General features: G+C 46.7%; 1 protein-coding gene across 7 annotated transcripts in view; it reads left to right on the top strand.

The window, feature by feature from the left end:
* LOC132380411 (tyrosine-protein kinase Fyn-like) overlaps positions 1 to 18,222 on the top strand; it is a 300,099-nt gene that overhangs the window by 196,594 nt on the left and 85,283 nt on the right. Inside the window, exon 1 of one of the 7 annotated variants that reach the window (XM_059949176.1) lies at positions 8,321 to 8,628. The exons of 4 other annotated variants lie outside the window; for them this stretch is intronic. In XM_059949176.1, coding sequence (XP_059805159.1) covers positions 8,586 to 8,628 — 43 coding nt within the window. In that variant the 5' untranslated portion in view covers positions 8,321 to 8,585. Of the gene's footprint in view, positions 1 to 8,320; positions 8,629 to 18,222 lie in introns of those variants that run through there. 2 more of the 7 variants (XM_059949170.1, XM_059949169.1) reach the window with 2 other exon arrangements.

Consider the following 18,222-nt stretch of genomic DNA (forward strand, 5'->3'; position numbering starts at 1 on the left):
GACGTGGACCAGCTGCTCATATGACCACCTGCTCCCGTGGCTTCACGTGACCCTGATCGGGGGGGCTAAGCAGGTGCTACACCTTGCCCAAGGGTGACCTGCAGGCGAGTGGAGGGAGGGATGCCCTATTCCTGCTTTAGTAGAGATGTATCTCCACCCCACCACCAGAACAATAATTCATCCTTTGAGGTCAACAATCAGCACCGTCTGAGGATGTGCTGGTGACAGCCCACAAGTGTCGTCACACTTCTGGCACCAACACAGCTTCCTCACAGCTCACTAATTCTAACCCGTACGCCTTTGGAATGTGGGAGGAACTCGGCGTTCTCGAAAGAAACCCACAAGATCATGGAGAGAACATATAAACACGTTACAGACAGTGGCAGAAATTCAAAGTAAATTTATTATCACAATGCTTCTGTGTCACCATGTACAACCCTGAGATTAATGTTTTTGTAGGCATACTCAATAAACCCATAATAGAATATTATAGAATCAGTGAAAGACTGCACCGAATTGGGTGTTCAACCAGTGTGCAAAAGACAACAGACTCTGCAAATTGAAAAAAAAAGAAATTATAATGATTAATAAATAAGCAATAAGTATCAAGAACGTGAGATGAAATGTTTTGACTGTGGCTTTCCGGTGAGGAAGTCAAGGATCCAGTTGCAGAGGGAGGTACGGAGGCCCCGGAATTTGAGATTATTGATTAGAACTGAGGGGTATGACTGTGTTGAATGCTGAGCATAGTCAATGAATAGCAGCCCGGCGTAGATATTGTTACTGTCTAAGGCACAGTTGTATTGCATCTGTTCTAGACCTATTGTGGTGATAGGCAAATTTCAGCAGGCCCAGGTCCTTCGTTAGGCAAGAGTTGACTCTGACCACGAGCAGCTTCTCAAAGTGCTCATCACAGTAGATGTGAGAGCTGGTGGGCAATAGTCATTGGGGGCAGCTCATCTTGCTCTTCCTGGACGTATCTATGGAGGGAAATGGACAGTCGATATTTCAGGTTGAGTCTCTTCAACACGAATGGAAGGAAAGGGGGAGTATAAACATGGGGGGGAAGGAATGGAGCACCGAGTGGCGCAGTGTGTACGTATTTTCCAGAAACCACTTTGTTAAGGAGATAGTTTTCAGTGTTACTGGAATATGTCAAGTATTGAGGACATATACAGTACTGTGTGAGACTTCAGCACATATATATCACTAGGGTGCCTAAGACTTTTACACAGTACTGTATTTGTCAATGTGGAGCGGAGAGCGAGTTTGTAAATCTGGAGGGAGTAAAGGATGTTGGGAATGATGAGGGTGGAGCTCTGTGGGAGGGGTGGGGGACAGGTGGCAGAGACAGAGTGCCAGGGGTGGGGGGTGGCAGGGGAACAGACATACCCAACCCTGAGACACCCCAAGGTCATTTGATTCCAAACATTTGGTTTATTGATCATTACAGAATGTCTCTCTGATGCTTCCTACTCCCTCCCCTCTCCCTGCCCCCTTCCCACTCTCAGTCCACAGTAGAGACCCATATCAGAATCAGGTTCATCATTGCTCACATATATCATGAAATTTGTTTTCGTCTCTGCAGCAGCAGTACAGTGCAATACATAAAATTACTACAGTACCGTGCAAAAGTCTTAGGCATCCTAGCTGTATAAATGTGCTTAGGACTTTACACAATATTGTACATATAACAGATAAATATACATTTAAAAAAAAACAAAGTAATAGTTAGCAGACTACAATGCAGCCTCTCTCTGCCTTTTACTGATAGTATTTTGTTAGATAAATACCGCAGGTCCTCAGTGCGTATCTGCTATTTCTTTTTAAACACCTTGAAGGTGATTACAAGCTGACACATTGAGAAATGACAAAAACATTTGAAGTTACAGAAATCAAGGATTGCTCAAGTTTCCTACAGATACAACCATGTGATGCAGGTGCAGAATCAGGCCATTTGGCCCATCGAGGCTGCTCTGCCATTTCATCATGGCTGATCCATTTCCCTCTCAGTATTCCTGTATCCCTTCATGCCCTGACCAATCGAGGATCTATCAGCCTTTGCCTTAAATATACCTGGTGACTTGACCTCCACAGCCACCTGTGGCAACGAATTCCACAGATTCATTGCCCTCTGGCTAAAGCAATTCCTCTTCATCTCCATCCCTCTATTCTGAGGTTGTGCCCTCTGCTCTCAGACTCCCCCACCATAGGAAATATCTTTTCCACACCCATCTATCGAGGCCTTTCAACATTCGATAGGCTTCAATGCAATTCTCCCCCCCCCCCCATTCTTCTGAGCTCCAGTGAGTGCAGGCCCAGAGCCATCCATTTCCCTCTCAGCCCCAATCTCCTGCCTTCTCCCCGTGTCCCTTCACACCCTGACTAATCGAGAATCTATCAATCTCTGCCTTAAATATTCTTGTTGTATTTATGAAGCTACAGTGCCACAAAATTCTGGGGGATCAGTCATATTCAGTACAGAAACTGGCCCTCCAGCCCATCTGGCCCATGCTGACCAGGTTGCTTATTGAGCTGATCCCATTTGCATGTATTTGGCCCTTGTGACTCTACGTCACTCTGGTTTGTCTGACCATTTTGCGAATGAGGCAGAGGCATGGCTTTGGGCTGCTAGTACCAAAGAGGCACGGTGCCACAGCGGTTAGCCTCATGATTTGCAGTGTCATCTGCAGGATTAGGATCCAGTTCAAAAAGATTCAAAGAACACTTACTATCAAAGGATGCTTACAGTGCAGAGCCCTGAGATTCATCTTCCCACACACAGACACAAAACCAAGAAACTCCATGGGACCAGTTCAAAGAAAAACATCAAACCCACAACGTGTGCAAAAAAAAGGAACAAATTGCTCAAACAGCAAAAACAGAACAAAAATTGAGTAAGAAATACAGAATATTAAGCCCCAACCTCACAAAGTCATCAGCACAGTAGTGTAGAGGTCAGCACAATGCTTTACCTGGGTTCAACACCCCCTGCTGCCTGTAAGGAGTTTGCACACTCTCCCCGTGACTGTGTGGGATTCCTTCGAATGATCCAGTTTCCTTCCATAGTCCTAAGAGGTACCGTTTGGTAGGTTAATTGGTCCTGTGATTAGAGTAGGATTAAATTGGATTGCTGAGCAGCATGGCTCAAAATGTCTGTATTTTAATAAAAAGAAAGAAAGAAAGATTCCACGCCAAATCCCCATACCTCAGTTCAGTTCAATCAGTCCTGGAAGGAGTTTATACATTCCCCCTGTGTCTGTGTGTGTTTCCTCCGGGTGCTCCGGTTTCCTCCCACAGTCCGATCACATGCGGGTTCGGTTCAGTGAGTTGTGGGCGTGCTGTGTTGGCACCAGAAGAGTGGTGACACACATGGGCTGCCACCAGCACACCCTCAGACCTCCGCTCAGTCCCCCAAAAGTGGAACTTCCCGCTGGCCAAACAATGTAATTCCCATTCCCATTCCAGTTCTAACGTTTCTCTTGGGCCACGATGAGACCGCCCTCAGGGTGAAGGAGAAACACCATATATTCCATCTAGGCAGCCTCCAACCTGATGGCATGAATATTGATTTCTTCTTCCAGTGAAAAAAAATCCTTCTCCCTTTCCCTTTTCTTCTATTCTTCTATTGCTGGCACTTGCCTTTCACTTCCCCTGGGTCCCCTCCTCCTTCCCTTTCTCCTACAGTCTACTCTCCTCTCCCATCAGATTCCTTTCTCTCCAGCTCTTTACTTTTCTCACCCACCTGTCACCTTCCATCTATCCTCCTTCTCCTCCCCCCACTTTTTTATTCTGGCATCTTCCCCCTTCCTTTCCAGTCCTGAAGAAGGGTCTCAGCCTGAAATGTCAGCTGTTTATTCACTTCCGTGGATGCTGCTTGGCCTGTTGAGTTCCTCCAGCGTTTTGCTTATGTGTATCCTCGGACTGTGTTTGAGGCGAGGCTGCGCATTTCACCGCAAGTTTCAGTGTTTTGATGTGTATGTGACAGATAAATCTCTTGGCTCCCTGGAGAGGTGATGTAGATTCACTGGGGGTTAACCTGTCAAGTAGCTCAGTACCTGAGTGGCAGGGACTGGCACAGAACGTGTGAGATACCGAACACACAGCCTCTTTCATATTGGCCGCGGGAGACGTACTGATAAACGGGCAAATCCGGCTTTTTAAAGAAAGACTTGCACCTGCATGGAGCCATTCTTGTCAGGTGTCCTAGGCCTGGGAGCGATTTGCCACGGTCAAGCCTGGGCCTAATGAAAGGTACGGTCCTCTGAACAATCTAAATGCCGGCTCATATAGATTGGAAGGGCAGGGCGCCGAGGGGCAGGCGAGGTTGGATCGCTCTGGGCGCCGAGCCTATCCGGAGAGGTCGAGAACGGCTTCTTCAGCAGCGAAATCTAGGCCCGGAGCGATTCGCCATAGCGGGGCCAGACCCTGAAGCTGTGAGACTGCCCCCGGCTGCTGTGCTTTGTCTTTGCGAATTTTGCGATGGTTTAGCCCGCTAAAATGATGAACTGAATACCGAGGCTTTGGGCTAACTAAGGACTCAATTTGCTGCTGTTGGTGCTCGCTTCTGTTGTTTGCATGATTTGTTTTTTTTTCTCTTTCTGAGTGTGCATTGGGGGTTGGTCTTTATTTTTTAAAATTGGGTTCTTTAGAGTTTCTTGCTTTGCAACTGATCTTAGGCAAAAAAATCTCAAGGTTGTATAATTTATATATTCTTTAATAATAAATGAACTTTGAACTTGCACAACTTCTCAAAGTGCTTCACGGCCAACATGGGAAGCATGGTAGATAACTCGTCAGTAGCAAGTTGCTGCAAACAGAGAAGTGATGATAATTAAATAATTGGTTTTCAAAACAGGGACTGAGACTGGCCCGGATTTTGGTGGAATCTTCTCTTCAGCCAACATTACCCAGAGACGAAGGGACTGCAGGTGGCCAGCTAAGAGTGGAAGCTGGCTCCTGATTTAACATCCGATTGGAAACGCTGCAGTAACTCTGCTAGTGTGAGCTGGAGTGTTACCAAAATTATTGTCCTCCCGGTCCCCAGATGGGCTTTGAACCCCAGAATCCTTGTACTGAGGTGGGGATGCAGCCCATTCACTGGAGTGTGTCCCTCCCAGTGTTCCTGCTCTGCTAACACTGGGCAATGAATACTTTTGAAGTCTTTGCAACACCGGAACCCAGCCAATATCTCACTTCCATTCCCCCTTCTCCCCATTCTTCTATCTCTCCCCCTCCCTCGTCTCTCTTTTACCATTCCCCATTCCGGCTCCCATCTTAATCTTCCTCTTCTCACCCACCCATCACCTCCCTCTGGTTCCCCTCCTCCTTCCCTTTCTCCCATCATCCACTCTCTTTCTCTCAGATTCTGTCTTCTTCAGCCCTTTGCTTTTCTACCTATACCTTCCAGCTCCTCACTTCTTCCTCCCTCTCCCACCCACCCACCTTCCCCCTCACCTAGTTCTCACCAATCACCTCCTTCCCCTCCCTTCCACCCTCTTATTCTGGCTTCTTGCCTTTCCTTTCCAGTCCTGATGAAGGGTCTCGGCACAAAACATTGACTGTTTATTAATTTCCATAGATGCTCCCTGACCTGCTAAGTTCCTCCAGCATTTTTGTGTGTGTTACTCCCATTCCCTCCCTGTTCATTTGTAGTGTCTACACCAGGGGTTCCTGTCCTGGGGCCCCACGGACCCCTTGCTTAATGGTATTGGTCCATGGCAGATGGGTTTTCAGTTTGGTTGAGCACCTCCTCTCTGTCTACCAGATCTCCTAGTGACCAGCCATTGGAATTCCACTTCCCAATCCCACACAATAAGATCATAAGAAACAGGAGTCGGCCATCTGGCCATTGAGCCTGCTCTGCCATTCAATAAGGTCATGGCTAATCTGGCCACGGACTCCTCCACCAACCTGCTTTTTCCCCATAACCCTCAATTCCCCGACTATCCAACCTTGTCTTGGATATACTTACTGATGGCATCCCCATCCTGACCTCCCCCTAGTACTTCAGTGTCTGCGTCCTGCGTTTGGGTCCATCCAGCCGCGTTCCTGACACCATGGACTCATCTCCATCTACCTGCCTTTTTCCCATAACCCTCAATTCCCCTACTTTGCAAAATCTATCCAACCTTGTCTTAAATATATTTACTGAGGTAACTTCCACTGCTTCACTGGGCAGAGAATGCCACAGATTCACCACCCTCTGGGAAAAACAATTCCTCCTCATCTCTGTCCTAAATCTACTCCCCAGAATCTTGAGGCTACGTCCCCTAGATCTCATCTCACCTACCAGTGGAAACAACTTTCCTGCCTCTACCTTACCTACCCCTTCCTTAATTTTATAGGTTTTTGTAAGATCTCCTCTCATTCTTCTGAAGTCCAGCCGTACAGTCCCAGGTGACTCACCTCTCCTCATAGTCTAAACCTCTCATCTCTAGAATCTGGAACCTCCTCTGCACTGACTCCAAAGTCAGTAAATCCTTCCTCAAGTAAGCAGACCAGAACTGCACTCTGTACTCCAGGTGCTGCTTGGAGAGCGTTTATTGGCAACTGAGGCCAGATTCAGATTTCAGAAACAACATGTCACTGTTATTATTGTGGCCTTCAACCTGATGGCATGCATATTAATTTCTCTGACTTCAGGTGACCACTCCTTTTGCCCCCGCTCCCTCTTTTTCCACTGGCCCCCATCACGCTATCCCTTTGCCCTCCTCCGTCCTTTCCCACTGACGTAGGGTTTTCCGCTCAAAGGCACTGGTGTTCCCGCTCCAGGCCGCGATGCAGCCACACAGCGTGCTGTCCACCAACAGGCCCAACCTCCGTGGGCTCCTGGGGCAGTAGGAGCGCTGTCCACCAACAGGCCCCACCTCCGTGGGCTCCTGGGGCAGTAGGAACGCTGTCCACCAACAGGCCCCACCTCCGCGGGCTCCTGGGGCAGTAGGAACGCTGTCCACCAACAGGCCCCATCTCCGTGGGCTCCTGGGGCAGTAGGAATGCTGTCCACCAACAGGCCCCACCTCCGCGGGCTCCTGGGGCAGTAGGAACGCTGTCCACCAACAGGCCCCACCTCCGCGGGCTCCTGGGGCAGTAGGAACGCTGTCCACCAACAGGCCCCACCTCCGCGGGCTCCTGGGGCAGTAGGAACGCTGTCCACCAACAGGCCCCACCTCCGTGGGCTCCTGGGGCAGTAGGAGTGCTGTCCACCAACAGGCCCCACCTCCGTGGGCTCCTGGGGCAGTAGGAACGCTGTCCACCAACAGGCCCCACCTCCGCGGGCTCCTGGGGCAGTAGGAGCGCTGTCCACCAACAGGCCCAACCTCCGTGGGCTCCTGGGGCAGTAGGAGTGCTGTCCACCAACAGGCCCCACCTCCGCGGGCTCCTGGGGCAGTAGGAACGCTGTCCACCAACAGGCCCCACCTCCGCGGGCTCCTGGGGCAGTAGGAACGCTGTCCACCAACAGGCCCAACCTCCGTGGGCTCCTGGGGCAGTAGGAGCGCTGTCCACCAACAGGCCCAACCTCCGCGGGCTCCTGGGGCAGTAGGAGTGCTGTCGTGCTCTCTTCCAATGGTCTAGGACAGGGTTAAGAAACGGTTTGAAGGTGAAAGTCTCAGATAAAACTGCTTAAAATGATTGGAATCATCAAGTTTACAGGGCAGAGCGTGTGATGTTTTCTGTGCGGGTCAGTTGAGTGAGAGTGCCCACCATTGGATAGTTATTTTATGTTTTGTGTGTGGGTGCAGAGATCAGGCCAGGAGTATTAATGATTTTACACAGGTCTCAGATGGGATCCAATGTTTAACGCAAGATCCCTCCTACTCTCTCCCCCGTTCTCCAAACTTCTGCCAGTGAAGGGGAACTTCTCTTTTCTCCGATGTGGAATTGCTCCAGCATTTTGTGTGTGATGTTGTGTTGCATTTCTAGAATCTGCAGAGTCCCGGGGGTTTATATTCGCCTTTCCTCCTTTGTTCGTTTGGATTTGAGTTCAAGTTAACACTCTAGGTCGGTGTGCGCCCTGTTTCAATCACCGATACTCAAGCGCACAGACAGTAAAAGGGCCACAGAGGAAATCGGATCCGTGGCTGCAAACATTTGTGCAATTTATTAAAATACGGAAATGGCTTTCGGTGCAGACAATGGGGTTTCTGCAGGCATCTGTGTCCCTGACCTGCAGCAGATTGTGCCGCGACTTGCCTCTTCCTGCGTGTCCAATTGGGACTCGCAGCCAGTTAAACACAAGGAGGGAAGCCGCGATGCAGCCGAGCTTCCTCCCGCTCGCAATGTGCGGGACAGCAGGATTCCCGGTGTCAGCGAGCGCAGCTGTTTCCTGCTTGTAGCCCCACATCCCCTGCACTTTGCAGAATCTGGGCGAAGGGTATTTGCCATCTGCTCTCGTCATCAGCAATACCTCATCTTCCTTCCGAGCATTCAGCGGAGTGCTGGAATTCACGCAGGTCACTCTATGGATTGGAGATTGGGAGAAGCGCTTGTTTTCCATCGGGGAGTGCGAATGGAGAAAGATCGACAAGTGAGCACGCAGCGAGGGCTCTGAGAGCCCGCCACCAGTCTGCCCGAGCCAGGCAGAAATGTGCAGGGGCACCAACACAGTTACTGTTAACTCTCTGTGGGGTAAGTGGACCTGCTTACAACTCCCATGTCGCTGCCCTGAAATGGTGTTAATATGATCAGGGTACCCTTTAAAAGCAACAGACCCGGCAAAGGGGTTAGTGCCCTTTTTAATTGGAATAATTTTGCCATGAATTTCAAAGTAATTTTTTCACTGAATAGCCCAGGGTATGTGCAGCCGACCTCTTTAAAATGACTAAGGTCGTCATGTTTCTTTACTTGAAGAAGGAGGCCGTTGCGATCAGCGCTTCAAAGTGTTTATTGAAGAGTCTGCGCGTTCCCGGTACACTCGGCCGGCTGCTTTCTCAGGTACTGGTGTACTCTGTAGCCCGTCCACCTCAGGGTTCAACCTGCTGTGCGTTTCAGAGATGCTCTTGCAGAGACTGTTGTGCGTGAAAATCCCCGGTCAGCTGACACTCACACCACCCTGACAGGCAACAACCATCGTCAAAGCCATTTCTTCCCCATTCTGATGTTTGAAGTGAACCGGAGTCGGGTTTATCTCTGACATACATCGTGAACTTTGCTGTTTTAAGACTGCAGGACAATGCAATACCTAGAAATTGCTATAAATAGCAATAAGAACATTTATACACTCAGTGGCCGCTTTACTAGACGCCTCCTGTACCTAAAAGAGCGGCAGTGAGAGTATGTTTGTGGTCCTCTGCAGCTGTGGCCCATCCACTTCAATATTAGACATGTGCATTCGCAGAAGTTCTGCCGACCCCTGTTGTAACACCTGATTATTTGAGTTGCTCTCCCCTTCCTGTCAGCTTGAACCAATCTGGCCATTCCCCTCTCACCTCTCTCATTAACGAGGTGTTTTCACCCACAGAACTGGATTTCACACCATTCTTCGCAAACTCTAGACTCAGGGGTTCCCAACCCGGGATCCACGGACCCCTCAGTTAATCATAAAGGTCTGTGGCATAAAAAAAGATTTGGGAATCCCAGTGTGTGAAAATCCCAGGAGATCAGCAGTTTCTGAGATACTCAAACCACCCCATCTGGCACCGACAATCATTCCACAGCCAAAGTCACTTAGATCACATTTCTTCCCCATTCTGATGTTTGGTCTGAACATCAGCTGAACCTCTTGACCATGTCCGCGTGCTTTTATACATTGAGTTGCTGCCACATGATTGGCTAATGAGATATTTGCATTAATGAGTAAGTGTATAGGTGTACCTAATAAAATGGGCATTGAGTGTACTTCACCAAGGGGTTCGTATCTGAATATTTGTCTTACACTGCAGTGGGACTTTGTATTCAGATGTCTGATACATCCAGAAAATACTCCATTTCTACCCTGCCCTCTCGAAACTCCATTATCTCCATTGCTGAACCCTTACAAGATCTGACATGTTTTTAACTTTTTTTTATTATGCTTTATTTTTACAAGAAAGGGGGGCAATTGAACTTCTTGATGTAGTTTGGATGAAGGTGTTTGAACAGCTCAATGTTTCGGGCTGAGTCCTGATGTCTTAGCCAGAAACATCAACTCTTTGTTCCTTTCCATAGACACAACCTGATTGCACTTGCTGTAATTTAGAGTTTTTTATGATTCTGTGTTACAATATATTGCTGCCTCTTGACAAATGCCATTGATATTAAACCTGACTCTGATTTTGAGCTGCTGAATTTTGTGTGTGCAGCTCTGGATTTCCAGCACCTACAGAATCTCTTGTGTTTGTGTTGACCTCCTTTGATATTTTTGATTCTGTACACTTAACCATGACAACACATACAAAATGCTGGAGGAACTCAGTGGGTCAGGCAGTATCTGTGGAAAAGAGTAAACAGTTGATGTTTCGGGCCGAGACCTTTCTTCAGGGCTGGAAAGGGAGGGTGAAGATGCTAGAATAATAAATGTGGGGGGAGGGGAAGGAGGATTGATTGAGGGCAAATTTGATAGAGGTATACAAAATTATGAGGGGTGTGGATAGGGTAAATGCAGGCAGGCTTTTTCCACTGAGGTTGGGTGGGACTACAGCTAGAGGTCATGGGTTAAGGGTGAAAGGTGAAAAATTTAAGGGGAACATCAGGGGAAACTTCTTCACTCAGAGTGCTTTGAGAGTGTGGAGTGAGCTGCCAGGGCAAGGGAGGCATGCGAGTTGGATTTGTTGAGTTGAAACTTATTGGGTTCAAGAGAAGTTTGGATAGAGACATGGATGGTAGGGGTATGCAGGGCTATGGTCCTGAGGCAGGTTGATGGGAGTAGGCAGTTTAAATAATTTAGCATGGTCTAGATGGGCTGAAGGGACTGTTTCTGTGCTGTTCTGTTCTATGAGTCTGTGACTTTATGAAGCCTGGTGGGTGGATACAAGGGTTGGGGAATAAGGAATCATAGGAGAGGAGAATGGACCATTGGAGGGAGGGAGGGAGGGAGGGAAGGAGGGAAGGAGGAGGGGACCCAGGGGGAGATGATAGACCGGAGAGAAGAGGTAAGAGGCCAGAATGAGGAATAGAGGAAGAGTGGCGAGGGGAGGGTTTTTTACCGGAAGTAGAAATCGCATTTCTTTCAATCTCTTCCATCCGCTTCCCAGAATTTTTCTGACCGTTTTCCTCCCTGTTGCTACTTTTCTTTGATCAGTTATATTTTTGCTTCTCTTATTCCCGTGTTCCCTCCACACTTTCATTTTTCCTGTCCGCTGCTAGCTGGCTTCTCCAATGCACTAAAAAGGCAGGAGATTCTGGAAGGGAACATGGAGCTTTTTACCAGCCCAGACATTGCTGGGTCAATTGCCACGAATCTGTGGCAGTCGGCAGCGTGTGCAAGATCCCTGAAGCAGAAACATCTTGAGTTGTGAATCTCTGTGGATTTCTACTCAACAAGCCCAAAAAATAAAAATTGCTCATTTTGTCATGGACTGGAAAGTGAAAGAAGCATAATTGCTAATTTGGTCTACGTCACTCCACTGTAAACAGTGACATCTCCGGATCTGCCGTATGGACCTGAATTAATTTTGCTGCTGCCTTCAGCCCTGGCGTCATCATCAGAGTCAGAATTATTATCACTGACATATGTTGTGAAATTTGTTGTTTTGCAGCAGATATTTATACAGTATCTAGTTTCTCCAATAGTCCAGAGGCTGTTGTGTGTGAAAATCCCAGGAGATCAGCAGTTTCTGAGATACTCAAACCACCCCATCTGGCACCAACAATCATTCCACGAACAAAGTCACTTAGATCACATTTCTTCCCCGTTCTGATATTTGGTTTGAACAACAGTTGAAGCTCTTGATCATGTCTGCATGCTTTTATGCATTGAGTAGCTGCCTGGTTATTGGCCAATTACATACTTGCATTAATGAGCAGTTCTACCTAATAAAGTGACCACTTGGTGTCCACGTTCTCTGCAAGTTTAACACATTATTTTACACTTTTCTATTGTTTTACCTTGTTCTACCTCAATGTACTGTGTGATGAATTGATCGGTACAAACAGTACTCCTTATTTAGTTAGACAGTAACAGACTCTTCTAGCCCAGCAAGCTCGCGATGCCCAATTACACCCATGTGATCAATTAACCTACCAATAGGTATGTGTGTGGACTGTGGGAGGAAACTGGAGCACCAGGTGGAAACCACGCTATCGTGGGGAGAACCTACAAGCTCTTTCCAGTGGCGGAATTCAGCCTGGGTCGGTGAATTGGTTCAACTATTTTAATTCCACTCCAACATGTCAGCCCGTGGCCTCCTCTACTGCCACAATGAGGCCACTCTCAGGTTGGAGGAGCAACACCTTATATTCCATCTGGGTGTCCATCAACATGATGACATGAACATTGATTTCTCAAACTTCCAGGAATTTCTCCACCCTCCCCCTTCCTTTTTCCATTCCCCATTCCGGTTCCCCTCTCACCCTTTCTCTTCTCCTCACCTGCCCATCACCTCCCTCTGGTGCTCCTCCTCCTTGCCTTTCTCCTATAGTCCACTCTCCTCTCCTATCAGATTCCTTCTTCTCCAGCCCTTTGCCTTTTTCACCCATTGTCTCCAGCTTCTCACTTCATCCCCTCCTTCTCCACCACCCACTTTCCCCCTGCCAGCTTGCTCTCCTTCCCCCTCCTCCCAACCTTCTTTTTCTCCCCTTCCTTTCCAGTCCTGAAGAAAGGTCTCGGCCCGAAGCGTCAGCGGTTTATTCACCTCCATAGGTGCTGCCCGACCTGCTGAGTTCCTCCAGCCTTTTGTCTATGTTGCTTCACATAAAAAAGCATTCACAAGAAAAAAATCATAAATTATAAGCAATTTTTCCAATAAAAGAACACAATTAGAACAAAATAAAATGAAATCCTCGTAGTGCAAGATGATCTAAATGGTAATGATTTGTGTTGGGATGGCTGATTCAAGAACTCAGTAGTTTAAGGGAAGTAGCTGCTCACAAGCCACATCTTCTTATTTATTTATTGATTGAGATACAATGCAAAATAGGTCCTTCAAGCCACGCCGCCCAGCAATCCCCTGATTTAATCCCAGCCTAATCACGGGACAATTTACAATGACCAATTAACCGACCAACTGGTACGTCTTTGGACTGCGGGAGGAAACGGGAGCACCCGGAGGAAACCCACACGGTCACAGGGAGAATGTACAAACTCCTTACAGGCAGTGCTGGGAATTGAACTGGGGTTGCCTGCACTGTAAAGCGTTGTGCTAACCACTGTGCTACCAAGTCTCTTTTGTTTTATATATAGTTCAAAGTGCATTTGTTATCAATGTATTTATAGGGATGTTACCGAGCCTACCTTGAGATTAATTTCTTGAAGATAAAATAAAATAGAACTTATGAAAATCTATACATAAGCAAGCACTGACAAACAACTAATGTGCAAAATATGGCATATTGTGTAAATAAAAATAATATTGAGAACATGAGTTGTAAAGGGTCTGTGAGTCTGTAGTGTGTAGAAGCAGTTTAACGTTGAGGTGAGTGAAATTATGCATGCTGGTCCAGGAGCCTGATGGTTGTAGGGTAATAACTGTCCCTGAACCTGGTGTACCTCCCGCCTGATGGGAGCTGTGAGAAGACGGCATGGCCTAGAGAGTGAGGATCTAGAGAGTGATGATGGGTGCTGCCTTCTTGAAGCAGTGCCTCCAATAGATATATCGATGGTGGAGACGTATGTGCCAGTGATGTTTTGGGCAAAGTCAAGAAATTTCTACAGTTTCATACTTTCCTATGCATTTCATTCCTGCCATCTGGATGATAATGTGACTAACTGGAACAGCAGATTTGCCCAGATTGGGGGTAGTGGACAGCGACGAAGCTTGCTGTTGGTTCTGGACTAGTTGGAAAAATGGGCTGAGAAGTGGCAGATGGAATTTAACACAGGCAAGTGCAAAGTGTTGCACTTCAGGAGGACCAGACAGAGTAGGTCCGACACATTGAACAGTCGGGCACTGAGGAGTACAGTAGAACAAAAGGATCTGGGCCTACGGGTCCATAACTTATTAAAAGTAGTGTCACAGGTTATTGCTAATAAAGTTTTGGCACATTAGCCTTCATAGATCAAAGTACTGACTACAGGAGGTGGGATGTTATGTTGAAATTGTGTATGATGTTGGTGAGGTCTCATCTGGAGTGTTGTGCAGTTTTGGTCATCAACCTACAGGAGAGATGTGATGGAGAGAAGAGCACTATCTGGGTGGCAAACTTTCTTTTCCACCGGGCTTTTTGTGACTTCAGGATCTCACAAAATAGTTTTGAGTTAGTGAAGTATTTTCAAGTTTGCGCTCTGCACACCCCCCACCCAAGATTTTGCACGTTATTGTATTTATTTTATGTATTGCACTGTACTGCTGCTGCAAAAAACTCCACAAATTTCATAACATATGTGAGTGATGACAAACCTGATTCTGATCTGGGTCTCTATTGTGGACTGAGAGTGGGAAGGAGGCAGGGAGAGGGGAATCATGGTTTGGAAAAGGGGAAGGTATCGGGAAGCACCGGACAGGCATTCTGTAATGATTACAAATCAATTGTTTGGAGTCAAATAACCTTGTCTTTGCTCCCGCCAGATTTGCAAACTCGCTTTCTGCTCCATGTTGGCAAATACAGCACTGTGCTAAAGTCCGAGATGACCTAGCGATATATATGTGCCTAAGACATTTGCACAGTACTGTGCGTACTCTCTATGTAAATAAAAGAAAATCTGCAGACGCTGGAAATCCGAGCAACACACACAAAATGCTGGAGGAATTCGGCGGGCCAGGCATCATCGATGGAAAAAATTACAGTCTACATTTTGGGCTGAGATCCTTCAGCAGCACAGGAGGAAGAAAGATGAGGAGTACATAGAAATGTACTTCCATAGACGCTGCCTGGCCTGCTGAGTTCCTCTAGCATTTTGTGTGTGTTGTACTCTATATATGCTTCTTATTGTAATTTATGTTTTTTTAATATATTGCAGTGCAAAACAATAAGCTTTGCAGCATATGTCAGCATAGTAAATCTGATTCTGATTCAGGTTCTGATTATGCTTCAAAAAATAAAGTAAGTTCTACATAGTAAATATGGCCACAGGAAGTCTGCCAAACATCAGATGAACATCTGAATGATAAGGCATAACTAGAACTTGCACACAATACCCTCATTGTGGTCTAAACAAGAGTATTGTCAAGCTGCAACTGTAGTGCACAGTAGCATTTAGCGTAACACCACGACAGCGCTAGTGACTCAGTTTCAACTCCACCGATGTGTGTACGTTCTCCCTGTGACTGTGCGGGCTCCCTCTGGGTGCCCTGGTTTCCAAAGATACCCACATTCAAAAGGTGTCCAGGTTCATCAGTCACATGGTATAGTTTCGAGGCACTGCCTCATTGGTCTGGAACGGCCTGTTACCTCTAAATGAAATGAAAACCTTTTAAAATCTGCATCTTTGTCTGTGAAGGTGAGGATTACACCTTCTTCACCACCCTCTCTCATTGTGATGCCACTTTTGGGGAACTCAAACCCCATCGTCCCTCTTTATCAGCGTTCCTTAGTGCCGTACCATTTTGCAATGTATATCCTAACCATGTGTGACTTCCAGCAGGCCCGGTGAGGTGTCGGTCACTGAGGAGCGCAGTAGGACAAAGGCATCGGGGAATACAGGCCCATAATGCATTGGAAGTGGCATCACGGGTAGAAAGGGTTGCAAAGAAAGTTTTTGGCTTTTTTGTTTCAGAGCGTTTGTTTTGTAAGTGGAGGTAGTGGAGCGGGTGCGGAACTGGATGATCAGGACATTGCCTGGATTACAGGGTATGAGCTAAGGAAAGATTCAAACAACTTGGGTTGTTTACTCTGGAGGGTGAGGGAAGGGGTAGTTATTTATAAAATTATGAGAGGCAGTCAGAATCTTTTCCAAAGGGTAAAAACATCAAGCGTTAACCATTTAGAGACGGAACTGGAATCAGATTTAATATCACTGGCAAGTCAAGTCAAGTCAAGTCACTTTTTATTGTCATTTCGACCATAACTGCTGGTACAGTACACAGTAAAAATGAGACAGCGTTTTTCAGGACCATGGTGTTATATGACACAATACAAAAACTAGACTGAACCACGTAAAAAACAACACAGAAAAAACTACACTAAACTACAGACCTACCCAGGACTGCATAATGTGCACAAAACAGTGCAGGCATTACAATAAATAATAAACAAGACAATAGGGCAGTAAGGTGTCAGTCCAGGCTCTGGGTATTGAGGACTCTGATAGTTTGGGGGAAGAAACTGTTACGTAGTCTGGTTGTGAGAGCCCGAATGCTTCAGTGCCTTTTTCCAGACAGCAGGAGGGAGAAGAGTTTGTATGAGGGGTGCATGGGGTGTTTGTTGTTATGTGGCGGCGGTATAGTGTAATAGAGGATGATGTACTGTAAATTATAAATTATATACATTAAAAATACATAAGTAGTGCAAAAATAGTGAGGGGTAATTAGTGGATGTAACTAATTGCAATGGATATTAAGCAGAGTGGATTCCGGTTAGGGCAGGTGCTAATTTAGGCCAAGTCTTAAAGAACAAAAGCTAATTGAGAAACTTGTTTTGATTCCTTTTGTTTATTTGGGACACTGTGCCACCTAACTGGGACAGGAGTCTGCGGCTGAACAGTTTCTAACTAGTGCCGGTTAGGCACCACACTGTGCTCAGCGCAAGCTATTTTTAATTAGCGTTAGTTAAATGATGGTGTTCAAAAAGCAGTGATTTTTGGCATGGATGGTTAACAGGAAATAAGAAATAAACAGGTTTCAAGCATTTAGGCTTGGAGATGCCACAAACAGCCAGGAGTGAAAATGAACACGAGTGAATCTGCAGATGCTGGAAATAAATAAAAACACAAAATGCTGGCAGAACTCAGCAGGCCAAACAGCATCTATGGGAGGAGGTAGTGACGATGTTTCTGGCTGAAACCCTTCATCAGGAGTGAAGTAACATGGGATGGTGGAGAGGGGATAAGAAGTGGGGGGGGGGGGGAGGGATGAAGTAGAGAGCTGGGAAGTGATAGACTGGAGGGAAATGGGCTAGGGGGAAGGTGGAGAATTATGGGAAATAAAAGAGAAAGAAAGGTAGGGCTGGGGGAGATTATAGTGAGGGGGGGAAAGAGAGAGAAAGAGAACCAGGCTAAAATAATAGATAGGAATGGGGATAAGGGGGGGTCAGGGGTATCAACGGAAGTCTGTGAGTTGGATGTTCATGCCGGCAGGTAGGAGGCTACCTAGGCGGGAGATAAGGTATTGCTCCATCGACCTGCGTGTGGCCTCATCTTGACGGTAGAGAAGGCCATGGACAGACAGGTCGGAGTGGCTTCACTACTTTAACAGGTTAGGAACTACGAAGAATTTGAAGGTATCTGCAATCATCTGGAATGTTTCAATGAAATGGAAGAGTTGGAGGATGCAGTTGTTGGAAGCATTGTATGAAGGCAGTTGATTATCTGTACTCAGTGCCTGTGCTGGCTTTATTCACTACAGTCAATCAAAGGAACACAGCAGCCAGTGTACGTAAGATCATAAGAAACAGGAGCTGGAGTCGGCCATCTGGCCCGTCGAACCTGCTCCACCGTTCAATAAGATCATGGCTGATCCGCCCATGGACTCACCTCCACCTACCAGCCTTTTCCCATTAACCTGTAATTCCCTAATAGTCGATAACTATTAGGAGCTAATACACAGTTCATAGTACTGTAATGGTATTGGTAGTGATCTGATTTGTTCTCGATTCCATTTAAATACATAATCCATTACAGTTAAATGGTAACTTGTCTTTTTTATATCTTTTAAAATGTTTTTACGAAACTTGCTGTTAATTGGGCAACTGCTTAACTGGGCCAAAATGTGTTGGTCCCAACATATCCCAATTAACTGAAATCCACCATATTTCTAACCCATTGCTTTAAAAATAAATGAAGGGTGAATTTGGAGAACTTTGTCAGACCGGTAAAGGTGAACTTTGTTCCAATCACCCCCAAGACTTTGCGTGGGCTTTCCGATGCAATCCCACTCTCCCCCCTGTGTGCCTGACCCTTCTGAGATCACGTACAAAATAAGTAAGTCCTTTTTAGTGAGTTCTGCTGCAGTTGTGTTTTATGTTTGATTATCTGCTCCCCGTATAAAGATA

The sequence above is a fragment of the Hypanus sabinus genome, chromosome 24 (assembly GCF_030144855.1).
Source record: "Hypanus sabinus isolate sHypSab1 chromosome 24, sHypSab1.hap1, whole genome shotgun sequence".
In the NCBI taxonomy this organism is placed as follows: domain Eukaryota; kingdom Metazoa; phylum Chordata; class Chondrichthyes; order Myliobatiformes; family Dasyatidae; genus Hypanus; species Hypanus sabinus.